The following is a 23,090-nucleotide window of genomic DNA, read 5'->3' on the forward strand; positions in this document are numbered from 1 at the left end:
ATTAATGATTGAAGACACCCTTAACGATAGACTCTAAACCCTAATAAAATGTCTGCTACTTTATAAATACTACCAAGAATATACATTATTTTTGGAATATAACCCATTAGAACTTCAACCTTTAAAGCATACATCATATAGAAAAAAAACTAGGTTGAAGCCATTACTTCTTCAAAAAATGTATACGAAAACTGACCTTATCAATGATATATCCGGTACAAAGATGTGTTATGGATGGTTCCAGATCGCGAAAAGAGAGATAATCCATTTTAAATGGAGATGTTAACTACTGCAGGATAAGAAGGTATTTATATTATACTGCTCGATTCATTTATGGAGTTTATGTGGGAAGAAGCCTGTTATAATCTACTTTCAATATAAATGCATATTCTGCTTCATGACAATTTTTCGATAATCAGGTCGAGGAAGTCAAGTGGCAAAGTAACTCAAGATACTAACATTGCTAAACCTAGACCAAAGGCTGATTCAGGCCTTTGCTATTTAATTTAATGAGGTAGTCAATCTGTATTTACAACAGTATCATATAAAATATTGGATAGTATTTTCTCTTAAAGTAGTATTTAGATGTAGAGAAAATTAGTTCAAGTATGAAAAGTAAATATAATTGTGAAAGATGAAAGTCAGCCACTCAATTATTGTAGTAAAAAATAACATCTAAATGAGATTTTTGCACAGGCTGAGAAAATTATGAAAGCATTCAAGAAAATAGCAAAGGTAGTTGTACATAAGAGTCACTGTACAAGAATGCTTGGGGATTTTTAAAATATCTCTATGCTAGAGGTTAACTTTTTTGGTTTATAAAAATATACAAGTTCATTGCTTGCACTATGCAAAATTTTCACAATTTATTCAGATGCTTTACTTGATAAAATTAATATTTAAGTTTTTCTTTTAAATCTTTTTTGCTTTATACTGGTAGAGTCAAGAAAGGACAACATCATACAAGTAAAATTACAACAAGATCAATACTATCAAAGAGAAGGAGATGATCTCTGCTTATTCCATTGATTCTGCAAACATATGCTCAAGGATAGTACTACTTAATTTTGTTGCTTTTTGCATTGTATGTATTTAGTTCAAGTACGAAGATAGTGGCACAGCCAGCTTAAAGTATATGCTCGACATTGTATGTATTTATATATCTTCTATATGTATATTTTGTTAAATCAAATCAACTCAAAACTTATCCAAACTTTTGAATTATAAAAATAAATAGATCAAATCTGATTCAAGTTTTTAAATTGAAAACGAAAACTCCAAAGACGAAAAAAACATCTTGATATTTCGGTGTAGTATAAAGTATGAGCATATGTATATCTTTTTTATACCTACTATTGGATTAAATATTAGATGAAATAATTATATAAAAATTTATAATAGGGGAAATAACATAGAAAGAGGGGGGTGGATATAGTGGGAGAGAATTTATACGTTGAATTGCTTTAAAAAATAAAATAAAAATAAATAAATAAATTTAAAGAATGAAATAATTTTGAGAAATAGTCATACAAGATAAAGTTAAGTTAAATTTTATTAGTAATAGAAAAATATATTCATTATATTATATTAAACTGGTAAGTTACTAAAAATTCATATTACAATTTAATAATACTAAGTAACGAATACTGTAATTAGATAATTAAAGAACAAAAAAAGAATAAAATATAAATTTCATGGGTAATATTAAAATATAAGACTAATTAACATTATGATGAGAAAAATCATATATATACTGTGATATAAACATAACTGAAATCTTAATAAATAAAAAGCCATAAAGGAATAATCCTAAAAACAATTCTAAGTGATAGAGTAAAATTAAATATATTGATTAAATTGCTCAAATAGAAAATTTTAGTTAGTAAATATAACTCATAGTTTATTATATATATATATATATATATATATATATATATATATATATTATACACAAAATAATAATAATTAAAAATATTGGTAGATTTTTTATAAAGTTAAAGGCTTATCTCTTTATACTTTTGATGATTCAAAATTACAATTAAAATAAATATTATATTATGAACATACGAAAAGAGGGGATAAAGTTAATGTTAGGATATTTATACTCTAAACTAATTTAAAAAATAAAAGATAAGTAAATAACCCTCAAAAATAGATAATTTTTTTAAATTATCTGCGCATCGCGCGGGTTCTAAGACTAGTTATATTAAAAAGAGAGTAGTATGCATTGTGGTTAAGCCATGTGGCAATCTAAAATAAAGCCACTTGGCAATTTTAGGATAACATTAATTATTAGAAATTATAAATGGAAACATAATTAAGGGAAGTAGTTTAATAATCTTATACATAATCTAAATATATCTTAGACAAATCTAATCTCTCTCTCTCTCTCACTCTCAATAGATACCATATTATATATATATATATATATGTGTGTGTGTGTGTGTGTGTGTGTGTGTGTGTGTGTGTCTCTATGTATATCTATATTTGTATCTGTATTTATATCTATATCTATATCTATATCTGTATTTATATTTATATATTGATCCACTCATAGATTTTCTTCTAAATTAGTTAGAAATATGGAGGTAAAAAATTAATTAAAAAACTATAATAGAAAAAAAAATAGAGAAAAACGTAAATTGAGATAACCTATGACTATTTATACTTTGGAGTGTGTGTGTGAGTGTGTGTCTATATATATATTGATCCACTCATAGATTTTCTTCTAAATCAGTTAGAAATATGGAGGTAAAAAATTAATTAAAAACTATAATAGAAAAAATAAAAAATATAGAAAGACATAAATTGAGATAACCTATGACTATTTATACTTTGGAGTAATTTAAAATATGAAATAAAATTAAAATTTACTTAAGGTATTAAAGATTTATTGACTTCAAAAATTAAAAAAAATTCAGGCGGTAAAATAAGATCTTACATAAAGTATACAATTACTTATAAGATAAGAAAAAAATTAAATATTTATATCTTCTATCTATATTATATTATATTAAAAGGAGAGTAGTGATGCATGATATTAAGCCAAGTGGCGTATTGAGAAAATGTCACTTAGCATTTTTAAGACATAATCTAAATAGATTTTTTAATTTAATAAGGATTAAAACAACTTAGATTTGCTCAAATTTAATTTATGATAGAAATCAATTAAAATTGACACACATTCTTATAGTAAATAAATTTTGATAGCTTTCCAAATATAATTATTCACTAACCACTTGATCCGTTTTCTTTCATTTCATAATTTGATTATTTTTAAAAATAGTACATAAAGAAATAAAATGATAGTGAAATATTATCATTAAATATAATGTGTTCCAACAAATAAGAAATTAATTTTTAGATTAATATCTAAATTGAGTGCAATTATCGAATGCATAAGATAATTTTTAAAAATGCAGTCCAATTAAAAATTAGAAGGATATAACTTTTTAGAAGATAAAAAAATTCTTCTTAAAATATATAAAGAAAATATTAAGAACAAATCAGAAATAGTGTGAGAATATTTATGCTAAGAATTAGTTTATAAAATAAAATAAAGTGAAAAAAATACTTAAAAATACTATTGATAAATTTAAATAACTCAAGAATTCAAGCAATGTTTTTAAAATAAAATAGATACTTATTTTAAGATTAAAAAAATTTAGATTTATCTATATTATATTAAACGATAGTAATGGATAATTATATTAAATAAAGTGGCAACTTAATTAAAAGCTATATGAAACTGTAATAATACCATATATCTGATAACATAATAGCAAAAGTAAAGAAAATAATTAAAAATTTAATATTAGAAATGAAAGGAAAAGACTATTTTACTTAATGTTAGAAAGTTCTTAACATTATGATGAGAATGCTCAAACTATGGATAAGACCACCAAAAATTATAGTCTTGCTAGATATAGAATTAAATTTTAAAAAATATAAAATAAATATCTAATATAAGTAATTTTTTAACGAAAACAAAAAAATCAAATTTTGTATCTTGAAACTAAAAGGAAAGAAAATTTATTGCATGTAATACAAAAAATAAATATAAGAAAAACTCAATAGATTTGGAATATAATAATCAAAGAACTTGTATATTAATATTTTAGACCAATCAAAGTTATAATTTAAAGTAAAATATGATATTATTTTGATTACAGGTAAAATATTAATATAAAAATTAATTAAAAATTTCTTAGTAGGGAATAGACTGTATAAAGAAAAAAATAGAGATAGTGTGAGGATATTTATACTTTAAATTATTTTAAAATAAAACAAAGTAAATAATTGAATAATATTCAAAAATAATAATGATAAATTTAAATAGTAAAATATTTTCGAATAAGAGGATAAAAGCGTAAAATATATTAAATTTCAAGAATAAAAAAATAATATTTATCTATAATTATTAAAAGGATAATAAGTAAGATAGTAAGTCAATTAGTAACCCGAAAAAAGTCATATGAAAGTATAATAATATTAAATAATAAATAATATAATAATTATAAGCAAAGAACAAAAAAAATGTGTAAATTTTAAAAGAATAAGACTTATTGGAGCTTGAGATAAAAAAATAAAATGATACTAAGAATTATTAAAATAATATGATCTAATATGTTCAAACGAGGCAAATCACCACATGACATATTTAGGATTTTTTTTTTAAAATATTGATAACGAAACGAAATTCAAGTACTAAAATTAACCGATTGGATTATATAAATATAAAAAAAAGAAAACAAGTTATCAACTAAGAGATTTGCAAAATGGTTTCATGTCTTACTTCTTAATTAATATCTAATGATTATCTATAAATTTTATCTGGAAGGTTTATACTTTAAAGTTATTTCATAATTCAAATAATCCAAATCACAATCCGACATGGACTGTATCCGCGCATCCGTACAGGTACTAATACTAGTTGGAATTAAAACAAAGCAAATTCATACTGTAAACTTCACAAAGACACGAGTAAGTAATCCAAGCCTATATTGACAAATATACTCGAGCAAGATTTATAATTAAAAGCCCTTTGCAATATCCGTAAATCATAATAAAAGGACTGTAAGTAGCAAGTAACATAAGAAGCAGCCAAATCTCATACAAGGCAGCAACAGATCAACTGTAAAAGTAAATCATATTCCATTTGCTAAGCTATTGCTATGTAGTAGTAGTAGTAGTAAACAAAGGTACATTTCAACAGAATATCCAGAGTCCAAGAAGGCCAGAAAGAGCTGAGACATCTTGGCTACCTACCCTTGCTTATTTCAAACGAATAGTTGAGCTCCAAATAACATCTTTTATCATCATCCACAAACTGCAGAAAAAAACAAATTCATCAACTTACTTGCTCGCCAATATGAATTATAGATTGAAACAAAAACTTGAAAATTTGATAAAGAGGCCAGAGAAATACACAGCCACAAAGTTGTGGAACACCCACATAATTCCTTGTACAGGCAATGGTGCCAAAAGGACGGACACAAAAGCAAAAACGTCTTCTTTTACACTACTCGATATATTTTAACGGGCAATAGCTGGTTATTTTACTTCATGTTCTAGGTTACCGAGTTAGGCTTCTAGTAGGCACTTACATGTTATTGTAGGTCACCATGATTTGATAGTGTAAAAACACCATGCACTATCATGACCAGCACACGCTCAACAAGAAGGCGATGTAAATTCTACTTGTTCAATACATGAATACGAGTCTCACCTATATCATCTAGAGCCGACTCAAAAACAATGGGAAAATTAAAGGTTAAAATCAGTACTATCATGAGGACACACTAAAATCTATATCAGTGGGATGTTAAACGTTAAAACTGTACTACATTTATTCTTGTGGACAAAATCGACTTACAGCATGCTTCATTTGACTAATGAAATGAAAAATACTGACTGATATTGGATCAAGTAGGAATGTAAATGCTCACACCTTAAGTTTAGCTGTATATGTTCCTCTTGCAAGTGCACCTGATGGAGTGGTCTCCTCTTCTAACATATGTATATAAGGTTCTCGCTGAGGAGCAAAGGTGCCCAGCATTCCCTTACTTTGATCAACTGACATCGAAATGAACAAACAATGATATGTAACGAAAGAAAATAACAGAAGTGAAGACTGAAAGTAGAGGTAACGCTTGTTTAATTTTAAGTTAGACTTCCATGCCTAATGTTGGGAAAATAACCTTAAGCCGTTGTGCAGCCCTTTTAGTGAAGGGTGAATCAAGTTGAAACAAATGCGTGGAATTGATTAAAACTAAAATCAAAACTAAAGATAATAGAATCAGAAAGGCACAAGAATTGAATGTGTTCGGCAACTATAATGTCTACATCCATGGGGAGATGGATTGTTCTTTCACTATGAGAATATTAATAAATTTCACACTTGGATTTATAGTCTCTAATCAATCACTATGAGAATAATAATAAATTTCACACATGGATTTATAGTCTCTAACCAACCCAACTGAAGTCCCTTGCACTCTTTCTAACTGATGAAGAACCAGTGACCAAACCTCTTCCTTCATACTCTCTCTAGTTTTATTCCACAATTGGCACACCTTACTTTATCAAAAAGGAATATAAGGCACAACTTGCCTCAAATTGTCCGCAGTTTTATAGACACAAATATATCTATACCTCCTGGTAAAGGGAAACCAAGATAAAGAAAAACTACTATGCGAAACTATTCATACATAAATGAATCTCTTTCAACCAAGGGAATTCCATCATCTTAGAAAAAGAAATCAGGCAACATTTGTTTAGATTCCAGCCAAAGAATGGTAAGAAAGAGTCCGCAAACTTGGAGACCAAGTCGTTTGGTCTCTACCCCAGGCCAAACTAGGATATCGGTCTTTGCGGAACACCTAGTGCAAAACCATATTCCATTTTAACTGCTTCACCAAAATCACACACAATCTACATGACTAATAATTCTAAAGTAATGATTCAATTCACACACTATAACGTGGTTTTTTCAGTTGATAAATGCACAACTCGAAGAACTCCTCTGCTCAAACAAATAAAGGTAATTATTTTGTCTGAAAACTACACAATGAAAATGCTAGTATTAAATCCCTTTGGTGCTTGACTGGCCAATTGTATTCATAAACAAGGGGAGCAAAAGAAATAGGAAATGAGACTATAGAAATCAAACCTTGAAGACCGGCCTTCCATACTGTATTTGTGTAAGCCAAGCCAGAAACTATATTGTGCAGAACACTAAATGTTAGCTTAAGCCGGTACTCTGAGCCCTCCTTGAGGGTAAAGAGAACAGATTTTCTCTGGCCTTCTTTAATAGGCAATGGAGTATTTATCTCCTCAAAGTCAGAGGAAAGAATTCCAACTGAGTGGAACTTAACTTCAGGTTCCATTTGCCCTAACAAATTGATCCAAATAGTCATTAAATAAGATTTAAAGGCTAATTTCAGAGTAAATGGTATGCTATGATTAGGAACAAAGCTCGTCAAAAGACAGACAAACCATTTAAGTCACTTTCCAGGCAACCAAGCAGCTTCTCTTTCCACCTCCTCAAGCTCTCATCCTCCTGCGCAAACAAGAATAACCATATGGAAATTCAAAATATCAGGGGCGGATCAATATATTAATTTTGGGTGCTCAAGCACCCATTAACCTCAACTTAGAGTAGGTATAGTTCTATAGAAAATTTAATAAATGGTATAAAGATCAGAAAGCACCTAGGAAACAAAAACTCTAATGGGTGCTTTGGTTAAGGAAGGATGCTGGAGACTTAATGTTGATAGCGGCAGTGTTATCAAAGGCGAAAAGCGCAAAAAAGCTCTAAGGTCCGTTGGGGTTTTAAGCGCAAAGCGCAAATAAAGCGTGGGCTTTAATGAAAAAAGGCGCAACTGGAGAAAAAGTAAAAATATGTAAATGCAGTCCAACACTAATAATTATAAGCATGAATAACAAATATACGGACAAAGAAATTGGAAAAAAATTACGAAAAAAGTAAAATATCAATTGTTTAATGTCGCTTTTACAGGATTACACTCGTTGGCGAGGAAAGTATGCCTTAGAGCCTTGATGAAATAATAAAGCGCACACAAAGCAAGGCGAAGCGCTCAACATGTTTTGAGCCTCGCTTCAGGGCTTAAGCGCGCCTTTGACAACACTGGTTAGCGGGCACAGGGACGTATGCAAGATTTTTGGTGCTGATGTTTAAAGAAGTAATGAATGAATAAATCACTCTAACAAAGTTATATTTACAAAAAACACAATTCAAATATACTGTTACAAATCTCCATCGACGTGTTTTCAGTTTTTGAAAATTTATCCATAATAGACTCATCAAAAATATGACTAAATACTTCTTTTTTTAATTCATAATACTCATTAGGTAATGAGTTGGACTTAAAAAAAAGGTAAGGAACCAGAGGTTCCAGATGCTTAAATTTTTATTGGCAGCAATGGATGCAGGTTGAATTGGTTTAGTAATTTTCCATTTTTATATTAGGAGTCGCAGGATCAAGCCTTGCTGGCTTCTACATTTTTCCAACAAAAAGGCTCAAAATTTTAAAAAAATACACTGACTAAGCAGGAATCGAACCTTCCACCTCCAAAGGAATACTACAGCACATTACCAGCACGCCATGAAGCTCTAGCGTTAAGAAGTGTCATTCTTTACTATTTAGCCTATTTGTTTTGCATATTATTCACATATGTAAATTAAAAATTTGTCAACAAAGCAGTGTCGGATGACACCGATAAACGTGCGTCCTCCCCTGAGCGGGCAAGCGTTCGAAACTCAATCCTAGCATAAGTCCTTTTTAACCAGCCGGTAAACTATCCCTTTTTTCTTATATTCAAGCTACTTTCTTTCTTCTTTTTTTCTTGAAAGAAAAATGTTTCCCTCAATTAGGTCTTTTTTTAATTATTTCAAGTACACTTTCTTAACCCAATACTACTTTTTCATATATTTCACTGACTTTTGTTTACCTTTTTTTTTTTGGTTTACCTAATTCTCTATAGCAAAGGAAAAGAAAATCTGCAAAAGATTCCAATGTTCGACCCCTTCTAAAGACGAATAGTTCCTCCAGAGCGGCAAAATTCACTTTCTTTTTTCTTGCCAGTTGTTCTCATCACAGATTCACAGCGTCCATAATATTAATATGAGTTTTCTCCTTTACTTTTTTGTCATCGTCGTGTTCAAATAGTTATACATGTACTACGCGATTAGTAGTAACTTTATGTCAAAAAATATTAAGACCCACGAAAGTAAAATCCTAGATACGCTACTGCAAAATATGGAAACAGATTTACTGAAGCTTCCAATGCAAGGGATGATCTCAATTTAAAATAATGTAAGGCAAAAAAAATCCGACGGAGTGAGAAAGAATCAAGGTAGATTGAGAAGGAATGCCCTTTATGGTACAGCATAGAAATTTCCTCAAATGAATTTTCTGATGCAACTAAGAGATTATTTCAATTTCAAGAATGAAAGGAGAGAAAAAATCCCACTGGAGTAAGCAAAAATCAAGGCGACTCCAAGCCAAACTTGACGCCAAAGCAGAATAAGGAATACTTTAAATGTCACACATAAAAATTCTCTAGATTAAATATTGTCAGTACATGAATCCCACACAAAAATCACTTACTGTATTCAGGGAAAAGCTCAAAAATGGTGGTCCTTTTTTGTTTTTTCTTCTTTTCCATTTATTTCTTTTGGGGGGTGGGTAGATACAAATTCAAAAAATCACTGCCTGAAGAAACAACCTACATCACCAAAAGCAATGATCTTTGAAAAAGAAGTATGCAAGACAACAAATAAAATAACAAATGCATATATAGATGCCAAAACCAGATAAGCAGAACCCTAAAACAGTATAAGGAATTGAGACGCCCATGATACATCAAAAATACATAAAGATAACAGACACAAGAGAGACCCACTTCTATTTTCAAGCTGTAAGCCAAATAAAGTTCAAAGCTTTTTGAGTTTCAAGAGAAAGAGAGAACCTTGTCCTTTTCAATTTGATCTTTGAGAGAAAGGAGAGGACCAGGTACATAACTTGTTGTAATAATATCAGCAGCAGGATCTTGATTATGCTCTTCTTCCTCACTATCTCCCTCTTCTAATTCCTCCTTTCTCTTGTCTTCATTAAGGTTAAGGCCACGTGATGGACCTGCTTCCTCTTTGTTGTTGCCACCCTCCATCATTCTTGATTATCTCCGTGTGTTTTAGTGAGTGTGTGTGTTGGGGTTATGAGCAGGGGGCAAAGTGTATTCTAGCAACAAAGGATATAGCAGTAGGGACAGTGAAGATTTTGTTTTGACAATTATTGAACAAGAAAGAAAAGGGGGGTGCAGAAAATAAGTCCAAATTTTCAATTCTTGGAGACAAACATAAAACCCTCGTCTGTCTGACAATTGTTTTCTTGTCTGTTGTCTTTTCCTTTTCTTTTCGTGGGGGGCGCGCTTTTCTTTTTTCTTCTTTTAGTTATAACGTTGAAGAAATTTTTTTTCCTCCTTCACATACTTATAGATAGGGGGTGTCAATGGTTCGGTTCGGCCGGTTATTTTATAAAATTTGTATCATACTAATTTTTTGATTATTTTATTATGTATAACCAAAATTAGACTTTTCGAAACCGTCTCAATCATGTCGGTTTCTCTTCGGTATCGGTACGGTTCGATTAATTTTCGATATTTTTTTAAATACCATGTAAAATTCATCGGTAGAAATAGAATGCAATAACATATGTTCTTTTATAGAACTTAGCAAAACTCTCTAGACATTTTTACTGTTTAAACTGATAAATTAAAAAAAATAAAAGATGGCTAGAGTATAGATTCATCAATTATTCTACAACAACGTAGAAGGCAAAAAATATAAATCACACGAGTAAAAATATATTAAACAAGCTGGGACTCAACAATAAAGTCGATATTTAATACATTGTAGCTTGCTATAAATCCAAATTATATGAAAGGAAACATATTCAATACATTGTAGTTTGCTACTCATAATCGCTAGAATATTGTGTCTTGCTAATGAAGTTTAAGTAGAAGTAGCATAATAGGTTTTAGGAATTAGTATTTTGTGTTTCATTACTTGTTGGCTTGTAACAGTTTTCATAATTTCAAGCCCCAAAAAAATTCTATTATCTTTAAACTTACTATATAAATATATTTTTTATATGTAAAATTTATTCGATACGGTTCGGTATTTTTTTGGTTTATTTTCAAAAAATAAAAAATCCTACCCTAATTATCGGTGTGGTGATAGATTTATATAAAAACCTACAGTTTCTTTAAAAGAAATCTAAAAATCGGTTCAATATGATACGGTTCGGTAGATTTAGTCGGTTTTCGAATATCCATTGACACCCCTACTTATAACCTAGGAGTCCGGAACCGAAATGTGGTTCTTTTGGACTCAAAATACTTTTTTGAGTGAAAAAAAAATATTACTATTATATATAAAATACGGTTATGAATCGCATTTTATCTTAACAGCCGTTTGGGACGTTAAAATAAAGCGTTGTTCATAACCGCATTTTATATAAAACACGGTAACAAACCGCGATTTACCTGGCAGCTGATAAGACAAGTATATTAAGCGCGGCTCATTACCGCATTTTACCTATTTTGTGGGCCCACCAATTACTCTTCTGCACTTAACTGACATAACAATAATTCAAATATATAAAACGTCTTTTTAAACTGCATTTTACTTCCAAAAATTTGACCCCCCTCCCCCTCGGATTGGGCATTGCCTATTTAAAGGCATTAAGAGTTTTGAGAAAAATCATTCAGAAATACTCCAACTTCGTGATAAATTTTTCTTGTTGTTAAATTCTCAAGCTTTTTTCATAATGTTTGAAGAGCGAAAAGTAAGAGTTTCATTATATTGGGGGGTGAGGTTGTGGTGGTGAATAACTCATTGAGCTATGGTTTATCTCCACAGAATCATGTTAAGTTGCCACTCACAATGGAGTACGATAGACTGATATCGTTATGCAATAAAATGAGGTTGAACAAACTTTTTCGGTGAATCTTAAAATAACCGGAAGATATCCGTATTATGTGACTCCGCAAGGGGTTGCTTGTTACGCTGAGTTTAACATTGAGAATGATTAAATTCTGAGAGATTTTTTGGGGACTCCGGATGAATACCGGGAACTTATTTTGATAAAAATATTGGAAATGTACGTGAAAGTTGAAGACGTTCGCAATAATGATGTTGCGCAAAGCAGGGATAACCCTCAATCATCGGGTGGTTATTCTGGAGCAGTTTTAGCCCAACAAGTTCCGGCTAAAAGAGTTTGGCCGAATCTAAACTTATCTCCACGGGCAAACGAGGAGCGAGGAAATAATTTCTCTCCTACTTTACATAATCCACAGGACGACTAGTAAACTTCAATTTTCCTTTGTGTTACGATGTTTATTTTTGTTGTATTGAATTTGTATTAACACTCATATATTCCATAGGGGGTACCGTCCAGATATGAATTTTACAAGTTATGACCCCACGTCCAGTTGGAATATGCGTAGTTTTGGTGTGTTGGATCACGGTGGTCCATTCGGGAGTCATGACCAACAGGATAATGTCCATCATGGAATGTCAACACATTACGACTTTAAGTGAAGTGATATAGCTATATGTAAAGTATTTATCAATTGAAGTAGCTTATCATTTTATTGTTTGTGTAGTGAAAACGAGCAACTTGATGATCCTGACCTCAATGAGTTGCCCGTAGACGACGTATTTACTCTGGATTTGGCAGATGCGCAAAGTCGAGAAGATAATGGTGATTATGACAATAATGCCGATGAGTCTGGAGATGACACACCCTTCCCTGACGAGGATGATGATAAGGAAGAAGTGAATGTCGAACCTGAGCTGACGAGGGAGCATGCTCCACCTCCCATTAGACCAAGAGTGTACGAGTCCCACACGCCGTCTCATTCAAGGTATATTGCCTACCTTGATAATTTGTCAAGTATGCCGGATGTGCATGCCCTCACAAGGGATCTTGACGAAATTCGATCAGCAATGTGGGATGAGCCTAGACCAACGGTGCTGGCAAAGGGCATATTTTTTTCCGATAAAGCTCGCCTAACCAGGGCTTGAAAATGTACAGTGTAAGAGAGGTCGTGAGATGATGGTATGGGAGTCAAGTAATCAAAAATAATATTGGATTAAAAAACAAAAAAAAATTACGTTCACATTGGAGTTTCACTCTAAAATTATTAAAAAACTACACTGTCATAGGAGGAAGATGTTTGATAAATAACTGAATATATATAGCGCAGTTAAATACTATATTTTGTGTGTTGTTTTGTCGATCTGAAAAGCTGCCCGACTGCGAAAAAGCTGTTTTGTATCAGAAAGAATTTTTAACACGCCAAGCATAACAGGTTAAATACTACATTTTGTGTGAATATATTAAATACTATATTTTGTGTGTTGTCTTGTCGATCTGAAAAGCTGCCTGACTGCGAAAAACTATTTTGTATCAGAAAGAATCTTTAACACGCCAAGCATAGCGCGGTTAAATACTACGTTTTGTGTGAACATATATAGCACAGTTAAATACTACGTTATGTGTGTTGTCTTGTTAGTCTGAAAAGCTGCCCGACTGCAAAAAACTTGTTTTGTATCAGAAAGAATCTTTAACACGCCAAGCATAGCGCGATTAAATACTACAATTTGTGTGTTGTCTTGCCTATAAATAACGGGCGCATTCTAGTTGTTTTTTGCGCTTAACCATAACAAATAGCAAAACTTTCCATAAAAGCAGGATTTTTGTTAGCTTTAACAAATATCTGACCGCATGTATGTACCAATGTGCCAATGTGGCAAACATTGTATGATGGCGGACTGTTGGGATGACGGTCAAGTTGGGCACAGATACTGGATGTGTGTGAACAGGTTTGGAGGCAACAACGAAAATTTTGCAACTTTGACATATGGCTTGATGAACCCTGTGAGCAAGAATGCTACAAAAAATTTTGCAGTATCTTCATGATTTGACACAAAACCGTAGGAATATGAACGAGAGTATAAACGAGAAATTGAGGAGTTGAAGGAGAAACTCAAAGAGGTGGAAGAAGAAAAAAATAAGCTGGAAGAGAAATTTAAGTGGTTGGAGCAGAGAATACTAGGCGGTGGTGACTAAACAATGACAGGTATGTGTTGAGTGTAGTACTTTATCTTTATATTTCTCGTGTCATGTGTTTTCATTAGTTGTACTGCATTTAAATTATGTTTGTGTTGTAGTGTTAAAATAAAAAAAACGGGGAAATAAAAACATAATGCGCATATTATGTAAGCATAAAAAATTATTGTTATTATTTATATAAAATAATATTTACATAGCGTACATAAAATACAAAAAAAAAATCAATATGTCCCACAGCCTGTGTGCTTCAATGCAGCCGCTGGCCTGAGGCACATCCCTTCCCGCCCGGATACGCTATCAGGATCATCCTCATCACGTCGCCTCTTTATATGAGAATGCACTGCAGCATGATCGTCAGTAGTGCTGGCAAGATCGGTATAAGGGGTCGTCGGTCCATCAGCAACCTATAAAAGAATAAGTCAGCTCATTATATGAAAATATATAGTAATGTACGTATTAAGTCAAAAAAAATTTCTTACCATGGTCTCGTCGGGCTCCTGAGTATAAGCATCCGTCACATCTTGCTTAGCATCGCACGGAGTGGCCTCCGTGACGGGATGGGATGAAGCCTTAATAAGAAAATTATAAAGTTATTTATTGTGAATCAATGAGATAAAAACGTATTTAAATTTAATAGTAATACAAACATACCTGCTCCTGTGAAAAATCCACACCACCCGTCGACGATGAGCCATAACTCATCCGGCGCCCACCATCCACATCTCGGGTCGACCGATCCTCACCAGCGGTTGATGGGCCTAAAAACGACTGCTCCCAATCATGTCCGATAATGCTCGTGCTAGTGATCAACAATGGATCTGACGGGATCATCTACGATGCGGCTGGAGTGAACGCTAGCTGAATGTTGTACGACGGCATGCTGCTGGGATACTCGTCTGGCTGATGGAGGTCACCCGGCAGATCAGCTCTAACATCCTCATCAGGTGCCTGAACAGGTGCCTCAATCCCCCCTTGCTGGGGACTACCTCCTCGCCGGCCCCCACAACCCCATAAGGCACCCCTGCCTCGTGGGACAACCTTGCCTTGCCATCCCCTTGCTCGTGGGACAGACCTACCTCGATGGTAGTGCTCTAGCGCCACATAAGCAGGAACGTGCTCTAAGCGCTCGTCTTGTCTGGCTCGATGCAATGTTCGGGCCGCCAGCTTAGTAACCTGCCAACCATACTCCTGCAAAGCGACCGCAGGATCGCCGGCATGCTGCTGCATCTGCATTCCCAACTGGTAGACTAAATGTAGACCAATAGCCTGTACATCATGTAAAATATAAATTACAGAATGTTATATCATAGTTATAATTAAGAATACCAAATAACATACCAGTGCCCTGTGCCTCTCGGCGTATGGAATGTACCGACCGCCATCTCGATGAATGGGTCTCCCGACAAAAGTCAGGTAACGCTGCGGTACCAGGGCATATAATCATGCTTAGTATCCTGCCGACTCGGTGAAAGGGGGAGGAATCAGGTGAAATCGCTTGTCCCAAGTAAATATCTGATCTTGTAGCCATGTCAAATATGTGTCGTCCACTCTGGTACGATTATCCCCCTGGTAATGTGTGGTCTCCCAGGTGGGCGTTGTCGGTACGAGCTGCGGCCTGCCAAATTAGAGAAGTACTCGCTCGGTGGCATGATGCTCCACAATATCAAGGCAGAACAACGGGACGGAAGAGCCCAACATATCACGGCCGGCCGAGCAACAATCAGGCTAGCCAGCTATCAGCGCGTCGCTGTATGGCGTCCAGATGAACTATTAAGGAAGAACAGAAAACATCAGTATACACAACTTGTGTTTGAAGAAATGACAAGTAAACTTAGATATACATTTACCTGTGCGCCATCCAGCAAATCCAATATATCCCTGCACAAGGAGAGATTATGCCGAGCCTCATACTCGCGCGTATGTCCCCGCCGGAGAACCCACCTCCTAGCTAGAGGGATCAACTCCGGTGGTACATCCGGATCTAATGGTGGTAGAGGTGCCTGCAACTGTAGGAATCGCTCCCCGGCCCAAACCTAACATAAAAAGTTGACGTAAAATGTAAGATATATTTTACTAGGTATGTTAAACTGAATAGAGTATTCGAATATGTTGTCACTTGTAGTAGCGGCAAAACTCCATCAACCTCACGTTGGGTGCCCATGCTCGCCCAACACATATGCCTGTACAAGTAGGCAAGAACAGTAGAGCCCCAACTGTACTGGGGTAAATCATCTAACCGCTCAAAATGATGAAGAAATCTCAAGCTGACTAGGTTCCCCAAATTGTTCGGGAACAAGACCCCTCCAAACAACAGGAGTAGCAGCAACCTCGTATACCGGTCAACATGATGATCCGGTATATCGCCATCGATCTGAGGATGCAATGCCTCCAACCACAGTCGAATAGTCGTCAACGGAAAACGACTGGTCCCATGCAATACATTCTCATCCTCTGGCCGAAAATCAGTGAGCCACTACAGCATGTCCAGGTACTGCACACGTGTCATCTCTCTCATGCCAGGCGATAGAGCAACGGGCAGACCATCAACGGGCAGCCCATATAAAACCTACACGTCCTGCAGTGTGACAGTGGCCTCGCCAATGGGCAGGTGGAATGTGTGTGTCTCCTATTTCCACCGCTCTATCAGGGCCATGACTAAAGACCAATCGAGCTGCAGCCGCTTGATCTCCAAAATCCTGTAGAAACCCGTCTCCCGTGGGCGTGTGACTACACGAGCATGGAGAACTCTGTCATAAAGAAAGTCCCACATGTCATCCACTCTCCTGATGCGGAGAGTCTGGGCCAGTAAGTCACCCTACCATATATGGGCGGACCTATGATCGCCCTATAACGAGAGTAGTGCATCGCTGGAAGGTCCAAGATGAATAGGCGGCACCTCCATGTCATCTACTGTAAATTAAACAACATTAATTACATGTTAGTTTTATAATTTTATATGTTTGTGTTGTAAATTAAATAATTAATTTTTATAATTATACAATATTTAATTATGATGTATTCACATAAGGGTTCCAGGCTCGATATTTGAGGCCCTGTAGCACCAAGATATCCTAAATTCTTCTATGAGTTAGTTTTATTATAATTTTATATGTTAGTTTGTAAATTAAATAATTAATTTTTATAAATAAATATTCATATAAGGGTTCCAGGCTCGATATTTGAGGCCTAGTAGCACCAAGATATCCTAAATTCTTCTATGTATTAGTTTTATTATAATTTTATATGTTAGTTTGTAAATTAAATAATAAATTTTATAAATAAACATTGACATATGGGTTCCAGGCTTAGTTTTATTATAATTGTATATGTTAGTTTGTAAATTAAATAATTAATTTTCTAATTAAATATTCACATATGGGTTCTAGGCTCGATAATTGGAGCCCAGTAGCACCAATTTATTCTGAATTATTCTGTGTGTTAGTTTTATTATTTTACATGTTAGTTTTATAATTTTATATGTTTGTTTATAAATTAAATAATTAATTTTTATAATTATATAATATTTAATTATTAAATATTCATATATGGGTTCCAGGCTCGATATTTGAGGCCCAGTAGCACCAAGATATCCTGAATTCTTGTATGTGTTAGTTTTATTATTTTACATGTTAGTTTTATAATTTTATATATTTGTTTGTAAATTAAATAATTAATTTTTATAATTATACAATATTTAATTATTAAATATTCATATATGAGTTCCACGCTCGATTTTTTTGGCCCAGTAGCACCAAATATATGTTGACTATAATTGGACAAAGTTTGTGTTTGATATATCAGTTATTTTTGACGTATTTTTGAGTATAGGAGATACTTATACTACATGGAAACTACGCTAAAAGGCACTACATTTTACTACGCTAAAAGGCACTACATTTTACTACGCTAAAAGGCATTACATTTTACTACCCTAAAAAGCACTATATTACTAGTCTTTAAGCAAATAAATAATTTAAACCAGATAAAATACAACAAATATATTGTAATCACAAAATAACATATAAAACAATAAGAGTAATTTATTAACATTTTTATTAACAAATAATAACGATTTCACAATTTTTACATATTTTTTTACAACATTAATATCTTAGTCCGGATAAAAATAACATACCAATTTAATCGAAAAAAAAGACACATTCAAAACAACTAATATGCATTATTTATACGAGTTTGGACAAAAACTAAATCGAAATACCTCAAGTTATGTTTTTTGAAAAGTTGAAGATTTAAAAATTTGACTCCGAAACAAGCAACTCATAACAATAGAAGGCTTGGCTAAGATGTGGGACCAATAATATCTACTTTTTACGGGACGGGTGGGGTCTACACGAGCTTTTTGGGTCGTTAATGGAGGGGAGGGGACCGCTGTAATTTTTTTAAGAGAAGGGGGAAGTGGGCAGAATGTGGGGGAAAGGGAAGGGGATCTGTTATTTATGTATATAAAATGCGGTTTATTATCGCGTTTTATATAAAACGCAGTTATAAATTGCGTTTTACCTTAACGTCCCAAACGGTCGTTAAGATAAAACGTGATTCATAACTGTGTTTTATATAGAATGGTAACTTTTTTTCCCACTCAAAAAAGTATTTTGAGTCCATAAGAACCGTGTTATTTATGTATATAAAATGCGGTTTATTATCGCGTTTTATATAAAACGCAGTTATAAATCGCATTTTACCTTAACGTCCCAAACGGTCGTTAAGATAAAACGTGATTCATAACTGTGTTTTATATAGAATGGTAACTTTTTTCCCACTCAAAAAAGTATTTTGAGTCCATAAGAACCACATTTTGGTTCCGGGCTCTATAACCTAGGGGTGGGCATCGGTCGATTCGGTTCGATTGTGAATATTATTGATTCTTCATATCGGTTATCGATTTATAAATATACTAAACTGATAACCGAACCGATAAGATATTGGGTATTGAGTATCAGTTAGTCGGTTATCAATCCTTATCGATTCGATTATCGGTTTACCTGATAAGAATAAAAACTATCCAAAAAAAAATGCATGTTCTTATTATAGAAATCATGACCATACTATTAAGAGAAAGGAGTTGAATTTTTGCTTTTAAGAGAAGAGGGATTAAATTTCAACTTAGAAAATAAAACTTTCTTTGCATTTGAAAATCCCGATGAATGATCTCAATTTTCAAAGCTATAAGATAATAGGAGTAAGGGATAAAACACTCAACAATCTGATTTTACTAACTATCTCATTGTGGGCGGGCATAATTCATAGGAAAATAATAAAATCCTAATCTTGTAAATACTAAAGAATTAGTGCAACAAAAGAAACAAATAAAAAAACTAAAAATTTGAACAATTAATTCTCTAAAGTTTAAAACTAAAAATCTTAATTGAAAAATTAAAATGAGAAATTCAGAAAAGTTTAAAACTTACTCTAAGGATTAAGGTCAGAAGATGAAGAGTAACTACCGAGAGAATTAAGAGAATGAAGCCACAAGGCAATTTTATATATTTAGTGGGTTAAATTATAATTTTGATAAAACTTATTGGGCTATCGGTTAAACCGTTAATAAAATTGGGCAAACCGAGACCCGAACCGATAATTCATTAGTCAAATAACATTAAATCATAATCGAACTATTTACCCAATAACCCGATACCAATAACCCAATAGCATTTTATCGGTTCGGTTGATCGGTTATACCCGATATATGGCTAGCCCTATTATAACCTGCTTTGCCAAGCTATAAAACTCAATTTATTTTGAAATTTTTTTTTTTCAAAAATGTTTTTCTCAAAAGTACTTTTGGTGAAAAGCAATTTGTGCTTGACTAATTAATTTGAAAAGCACTTCTGAGCAGCAATTAATATTTGACCAAACTTTTAAAAACTGCTTCTAAGTGTATTTTTCTCAAAAGTGCTTTTCAAAAAAGTATTTTTGGAAATAAGGTACTTTTTTCTGCTTCTTCTCAAAATTATTTTTTTCTTCCAAAAGTTTGGTCAAACACTCCAACTTTGAAAAAAAGTAGTACTTTTTTTGGAAAAAAATACTTTTAGGATTGAAGAAGCTTGGCCAAACATGCTACTATATTAATAAGGAAAATTTTCTTAACGAGTATGAGTACTTAATAAGGGAGTCCAGAATCAAAAGGTTGCCTTTTTGGACTCAATAGACAAAAATAGGTAGAAAAATATTTTGAATACAATACTATGAATAGCGTATGTTTTAAATACCATATACCTTAACGGCCAGTTACTCCGTTAAGGTATAACGCATGTAATACATGCACTATATTCTTGTTTGCAGCACATAATAATTTAGTGTATAATGCATGTATTATATGCGCTATGTACATCGCATATACTATATGCGTTATACATGTGTTATACTTAACACTTGTCATCCCCTCGCATTGGATAGTTGCTTACTTAAGGCCAAACATTCATTCTTCAAAAAATCATTCTGAAAAAAGTATTCTTCAACATCCTTTGTATCACTTCATATTTATCAATATATACCTTTTTATTTTTGAACTTTGCTACAATGTCTGATGAGCGAAAAATTAGGGTTGCATTATATTGAGTTGGTGAGGTTGTGGTGGAGAATAACTCGGTATATTATAGTTGTTCTCCATAAAGTATTATTAAGGTTCCACTCACATGGGAGTACGACATATTGATATCTCTAATTTGTAAAAGAATGAGTGTGAGTAAACATTTGGTTAATCTTAAGGTAACTGAAAGATATCTATATTCACTTGCTCCGCAAGGGGTTGCTTGTTATGCCGAGTTTAACATCAATGACAATGGAAATCTATAAGATTTTTTGAGGACTCCGGATGAACACTGGGATGATTTTGTGTTAACTATGCTGGAAATGTATGTCAAGTCTGAAGACGTCACCAATATTAATGTTCCGTAATTGCTAACACTCAACCATCTGGTGGTATTTTCGAAGCTATTTTATCCAAACAGGTTCCATATGAAAGTGTCTTGCCAGATCTAAACTTATCTCCACGGGCTTATGAGGAGCGAGGACATATAAATTTTAATTTTCCTTGTTGTAGTATAATTATTTTTTTTTATGTATCGTAATTGTACTAACTCTTACATCTTTCATAGTGGTTACAGCCAGATATGAATTTTAAAAGTTATGAACCAACCAACAGTTGGAATATACCTAATTTTGGAGGTGTGGATCATGTTGGTCCATCGATTCATCAATAACTCGATAATGTGCATCATGTGCTATCTACAAATTATTAATTGTATGTTAAAAGATGAAGTTAATATATTATGTTGGGATGACTCTGAAATACTCATTATTTTATTAGTAGTGCAGTGAAAACGAGCAACATGACGGTCCTGTCCTAACTCAGTTGGGCGATGATGATATATTGAATCAGGATATGGCATATGCATAGAGTGAGGAAGATGACAATGATTATGACAACAATGCTGTAATGACTCGGCCGGTCATTTTGAGCTCTAGCATGTCGTTCAGTAGTTTGAGGCCATAAACCGCTTCGCTCTAGGTATTATGACTTGTACGCGTGGTCGGAATTAAATTTCGGGAAGTTTAGAGTCGATTTGGAAAGAGAATTCTCATTTCGGAAGCTTTACGTTGAAAGAATTGACTAATATTGGATTTTTGAGTAAACGACCTCAGAATCGGGATTCGAAGGTTCCAGCAGGTTCGTGTGATGATTTCGGACTTAGGCATATGTCTGGATTGGGTTTTGGAAGACTCGGGAGCGTTTCGGCACCTATTGTAGAAGTTAGCATTTTTGGAAGAATTTCATAAGTTTGGGTTGAAGTGCATTTCAGTGTTATCGATGTCCGATTGGGATTCCGAGTCTGGGAGTAACTCCGTATGGTGATTCTGGTGTTGGGAGCGCGATCGGAAGTGAATTCAGAGGTCCTTGGGTCATTTTGGAGTCATTTGGCTAAAGATAGAAATTTGAAAGTTTTTTAGAAGCTTGACCGGAGGTGAACTTTTTGATATCGGGGTCGGATTCCGATTCCAGAAGTTGGAGTAGGTCCGTAATGTCAAATACAACTTGTGTGCGAAATTTGAGGTCAATCGGACGTGATTTGATAGGTTTCGACATTGAATGTAGAAGTTTGAAATTCTAAAGTTCCTTAAGCTTGGATTGGAGGTCGATTCATGATTTTAGCGTTGTTTGATATGATTTGAGGCCTCAAGCAAGTCCGTAATGTGTTTTGGGACTGGTTGGTATGATTGGTTGGGGTCCCGGGGGCCTCGGGTGAATTTCGAATGGTTAACGGATCAATTTTTGGAATTTGAAGAAGAAGAGATCAGCTGCCTTCTAGTGTAACCGCACCTACGAGGCTTGGGCTGCAGGTGCAGAGCCGCAGAAGCGGCCCTTGGGTCGCAGAAGCGAAAATGGGATGGCCAGGCTGGGATGCGGTCGATTTGTCGCAGATGAGTGACCGCACCTGCGGAAGGAGAAGCGCATATGTAGAAGCTGAGTCTAGGAGGAGGACCGCAGAAGTGGATGGTAGCTCGCACCTGCGGAACCGCAGAAGCGGTCAGGTGACCGCAGGTGCGGAAATGCTGGAATAAGTAAGGTTGTTTAAAACGGGGGATTAGCTCATTTCAACCCCATTTTCTCCATGGGAGCCGATCTTTGGGCGATTTTGGAGCTCCATCTTCATCATCCATGTCAAGGTAAGTGGTTTCTACTAGTCTTGAGTTAAATACTTGGATTATATACGGATTTGAGCGTGAAAATGGGTAGAACTTGGGATTTGAGGAAAACCCTAGAAAATAGGTATTCTTGGATTTTGACCATGATTTTGGGCATGAAATTAAGAGTAAATTACATATTTGGGTTCGTAAGGTTATGGGTAAAACTTATCTTCGAAATTTTTTGAAATTCAGGCACATGGGCCCGTGGGCGTTTTTGTC

General features: G+C 33.8%; 1 protein-coding gene across 1 annotated transcript; it reads right to left on the minus strand.

Moving 5' to 3' along the window:
* Positions 1-5,026: 5,026 nt before the first annotated feature.
* On the minus strand, positions 5,027-10,356 carry LOC107807764 (rho GDP-dissociation inhibitor 1). Its single transcript, XM_016632204.2, has 5 exons — positions 9,994-10,356; positions 7,498-7,561; positions 7,172-7,393; positions 5,951-6,075; positions 5,027-5,329 (listed from the first exon to the last, which is right to left on the minus strand). The coding sequence occupies exons 1-5, from the start codon at positions 10,192-10,194 to the stop codon at positions 5,261-5,263; spliced, it is 681 nt and encodes a 226-aa protein (XP_016487690.1). The 5' UTR covers positions 10,195-10,356; the 3' UTR covers positions 5,027-5,260.
* Positions 10,357-23,090: the final 12,734 nt, after the last annotated feature.

This window comes from Nicotiana tabacum, chromosome 22 (assembly GCF_000715075.1).
Source record: "Nicotiana tabacum cultivar K326 chromosome 22, ASM71507v2, whole genome shotgun sequence".
NCBI classification, from domain to species: Eukaryota; Viridiplantae; Streptophyta; class Magnoliopsida; order Solanales; family Solanaceae; genus Nicotiana; species Nicotiana tabacum.